The 4,203-nt window shown below is 39.5% G+C and overlaps 1 protein-coding gene across 3 annotated transcripts; it reads right to left on the reverse strand.

Annotated features, from left to right (window-relative positions):
• Positions 1–918: 918 nt before the first annotated feature.
• On the reverse strand, positions 919–3,300 carry LOC130989591 (uncharacterized protein At5g39570-like). 3 transcript variants are annotated; one of them, XM_057913573.1, is made up of 3 exons: positions 2,169–3,216; positions 1,985–2,135; positions 919–1,237 (listed from the first exon to the last, which is right to left on the reverse strand). In XM_057913573.1, the coding sequence occupies exons 1-3, from the start codon at positions 2,990–2,992 to the stop codon at positions 1,163–1,165; spliced, it is 1,050 nt and encodes a 349-aa protein (XP_057769556.1). In that variant the 5' UTR covers positions 2,993–3,216; the 3' UTR covers positions 919–1,162. The 3 variants fall into 3 exon arrangements, with proteins under 3 accessions (XP_057769556.1, XP_057769555.1, XP_057769554.1); XM_057913572.1 differs by having other exon boundaries at positions 1,985–3,300; XM_057913571.1 differs by having other exon boundaries at positions 919–2,135.
• Between the last annotated feature and the right edge of the window lie 903 nt (positions 3,301–4,203).

A 4,203-nucleotide genomic window follows, 5' to 3' on the forward strand; every position in this document is an offset into this window, starting at 1 on the left:
TCCATTAATTTTGATTTTGCATTTTTCATTTATTTTAAATGACACCATTTTAAATAACAAATTTAAATAACACAATTTTTAAAATTAAAAGTTCATTAATTTAAAATACTAAAATTTAAAATTACATAAAATTAAAATACCTAAATTAAAATGGTGTATATAATTAAAAATTACATAAACTTAAAACTAGATTAATTTAAATTATTAAAATTAAAATAATAAAATAATTAAATGAATTATTTTAATGTTTAGCCAAAGCCCAAACTAATTTTAAAGCCTATTATTTAATTAAATAATTAAATGAGCCCAATCCACTAGCAAAATTCTATTTATTTCTCTTCTCAACGGTTCCACTTCTCTTTCTCCAATTTTCCTCCTCTTCTCTATGCGGCCGAGCTTCTCCAAACTCCAAGTATGTATTTAATTTTATTTTTTCACGCGCGTGCGACACACACACAAACACTTTTTCAACGGATGAGCAGGCCTTGAGCCCCCCTCCCCTACATCGTCGGTTGGCTCATCGCCACAATCGGCTCAAGTCGGGACGTGGATGCTCAAAGAAGTTATTATATATCTCAAGATTTGAGGTGAGGAATCTGTAATATTGGCTCATAAAAAATTCAACGGGAACAAATAAGCAATTTTACTTTACATGAATTGACATATATAATTAACTGTGATATTAATTTACCATCAATAATTAATTTTTGCAGAGTTGCCAAAACAATTTTTTTAATAAATTAACAATTAAATTTTAAAATCACGCCTTAATGAACTCAAACCCGAGACACATGACCCGAAACATTAACCATGCTACCTTTAGGCCAAATACAAGATACCCAAATTAATTTCAAATGCAAAACATATGATCAGCCAACGTCATGTAGAAATGCAGAAGATATGAGATGGAAAAGTGAGTAATCAAATACTTCCACAAACATGTGGAGGTATTCATATATAAACCACACAAATTATAAGAATTCACAAAGAGTCAAGTTTTCTCTCTTTATTTGAAGCATATGGCTAAGAAGAGCTCAATATGCATTACCACACTGAAAAGTAAACCAAACAGCAAAGTGAAGAACAACACACAGTCTCTTTATTTAGCAGAGCAGAGCAGTAGGAAAAGGAAATGGCGGCGGCGGCAGCGGCAGCGGCAGCATCAGTCATCATATTGCCTGCGGTGGGAGTGCCTGCCACGCTTGTCCTCGTCTTCAGACTCATCATCATTATCTCCCTGCACATTATCCATCTTTAGAAATCTCAAAATAACATGTTTAATTTACCACTGGAACTCCACCACAATCATCAAAACAACCAACTAAGAGTGTTTGGTTAAGGTTATCTTTAAAGAGCTTATAAGATGTAAAGTATTTGGATAATTAAGCTTATAAGTATGGATATGATATAAAATAACAAATCATAGTTGAAGAATATTTATAAAACGATTGTTGCATATAAAATTATGAAAAAAATAAGCTCCAGAAGCTTATTTTTACAACTTATAAATTGTTTAAGAGCTTATTTTACCAAACAATTTGAAGGGGCTTATAAACTCATAAACAACTTATAAACTATTTTAACGAGCTTATAAGCACCAAACACTCTCTAAATCAGCCATAAATGCTTGTCAAGCTTCAATGCCTATTACACTTTCTCATCAACAAACCACAGCTTAATTGACCTGTTAGAGCATTTATTTTACTTTAGAGTATTTTTATCTTCACCATAGTAAGGATTTCTACGATTCTAGAGCCTTTAACAAGATATCTCAAATCATAGAAATGATCAATGGCTATAAGATATACCAAATTTCTACAAATCCTATAGCCTTCAAACAACTTAAATATCCAAAATGTAATTATCTAGCAATCCTAAACCTCACAATAGCAAAAGATGAACAAAAAGGCACATATAAACTTGAAGAAAGAGCGATCAAAGTCATGAAATGAATCATATGAGAATGAAAATGAAAAAATCTCACATATTTCTTGCGGCCATAGCTCCTCCCCTCTTCATCATCATCACGCCTCTCGTAGCTAGGCTTCCTGTAATCCTCTTCCTCAGACCTACCATAGCTGGGTCTCTCATAACCCTCAGTCTGATACTCACTCCTCTCCGGCCTCCGCCCATACCTACCACTCTCATCCTCACTCTTCCTTCCATACCCACCACTCTCATCCTCACTCTTCCTCCCATACCCGCCAGATCCATATTCCTCCCTCTCGGGCCTCCGCCCCTGCCCAGATCCATACTCAGATTCAGCTTCGGGCCTCCTCCCGTACCCGCCCGATCCGTATTCCGATGCGGGCTGCTCGTATCCGGGCCTCCTCCCTGATCCATATTCGGATCCTTGCTCCTCGTACTCGGGCTTTCTACCATACCCGCCGCCGCCGGATCCGTATTCGGATCCTTGCTCCCCGTACTCGGGTTTCCTACCATACCCGCCGCCGCCGGATCCTTGCTCACCGTATTCGGGCTTCCGACCATACCCGCCTCCGCCGGATCCGTATTCGGATTCTTGCTCCCCATACTCGGGTTTCCGACCATACCCGCCTCCGCCGGATCCGTATTCGGATCCTTGCTCACCGTATTCGGGCTTCCTACCATACCCGCCGCCGCCGCCGCCGGAGGATCCGTGTTCGGGCCTCCGGCCGCCCGATTCGTGGCCGGAGTCGACGCCGTAGCCGCCGGCGCCGGGGCGAGTGGCGCCGGGGCGGGGTTTGGGGCGGGCGTAGCTCTTGTACTCGTTGTCGAGGGCGTCTTGGCCGTAGGCGGAGGGCTCGGCGGAGGAGGTGTATTGGGGGCGGTCGTAGTCGAAGTCGTCGGAGGCGGAGGAGGTGTTGCGGTAGCAGGTCTCGTCGGAGGGGGGCAGGGCGCGGCCGTAGGTTAATTCGATGTTGTAGCCGCCGCCGTAGGGGGTGGGATCGTAGTCGTCGAAGTCGTCGACCTCGTCGCCGGAGTCGTGGTGGCCTTTAGGGAAGTACGACATGATTGAGATTGATTGTGTGAGAAATGGGATCGTCGACTTCAGTTGTGAGGGTATTTATGGTTGTCGTGATTTACAGTTGGATCTGGGAAGTTATTGCCGTAATTGGACACGTGGCGCTCGGAAACGCGTCGCCGACGCGTTCGCGCGGATTGTAAGGATCTAATCTCGTTTTTTGTAATGATTGAGGGACGTCGGCATGATTTTCTTTTTTTTCAATTTTTTTTTGCCTGAGGAAATTAGGAATACATTATCGCATGACCATTGGGGAAATATAGTTTCAAATGATACGAGTGTCAGCAGAATATCCCTTCTTAATTTTAAATGTAATCTAGCAATATAATTGGGGTTTATATGATAGAATTATATAGTTTTATTTAGGTTTTTTTTTGTATAAAAAATAAAATCTAACTAAAACGGGCTACTATAATAACTTAACAAGAATTAACTCTCTTTCAAAAAAATAAGAAGAAGAATTAACATAAGATTTGCATGCTATTGCACTGAACTAGATATTTACCCAGTGAATGTCAAAAATAGGGAGGGCGGATACCGACAATATAAAAAATGGGGAGAATTAAACACTCGTGAATTTTTGTAGCATTTAGATACCGGATCACTTGTGCTATAATAAGATTGGTATTCAAAGAATTAAAGATTCTTATTCAAAATATGTTGATCTATCAATTAATGTTGAACATCAAATTCATTGATTAATTATTCAAACGGATCATGAGATGAATTTGAACAATGTAGATAAAAATATCAGCATCATGATAATTCATACTCCCTCCGTCCACGAAAGAACTTCCTATTTTTCCTTTTTGGGACGTCCACAAAAGAACTTCCTACCTATTTTTGGACTATACCCCACCACTTATAATCCTCTTACTTTTCACTTTTCACAACTCTCAATATTAATTACTCCCTCCGTCCATGAAAGAACTTCCTAGGAGGGAGTGGCACGGGTTTTAATAAAATATTGTATAGTGTATTGAGAGTAGAGAAAAAGTTGTAAAATGTATTGTGAATTGTGAAAAAGTATTAATAATTTATTGTGTTGTTTTAATTAATGTTATTTGAGTGGTGGGAATTGTCTTAAAAGGGGAGTATTTTTTAAGTGGTGGGGTATTGTCCCAAAATTGGAAAAAGTAGGAAGTTCTTTCGTGGACGTCCCGAAATAGAAAAATAGGAAGTTCTTTCGTGGACGGAGG

The sequence above is a fragment of the Salvia miltiorrhiza genome, chromosome 6, assembly GCF_028751815.1.
Source record: "Salvia miltiorrhiza cultivar Shanhuang (shh) chromosome 6, IMPLAD_Smil_shh, whole genome shotgun sequence".
Classification (NCBI taxonomy): domain Eukaryota; kingdom Viridiplantae; phylum Streptophyta; class Magnoliopsida; order Lamiales; family Lamiaceae; genus Salvia; species Salvia miltiorrhiza.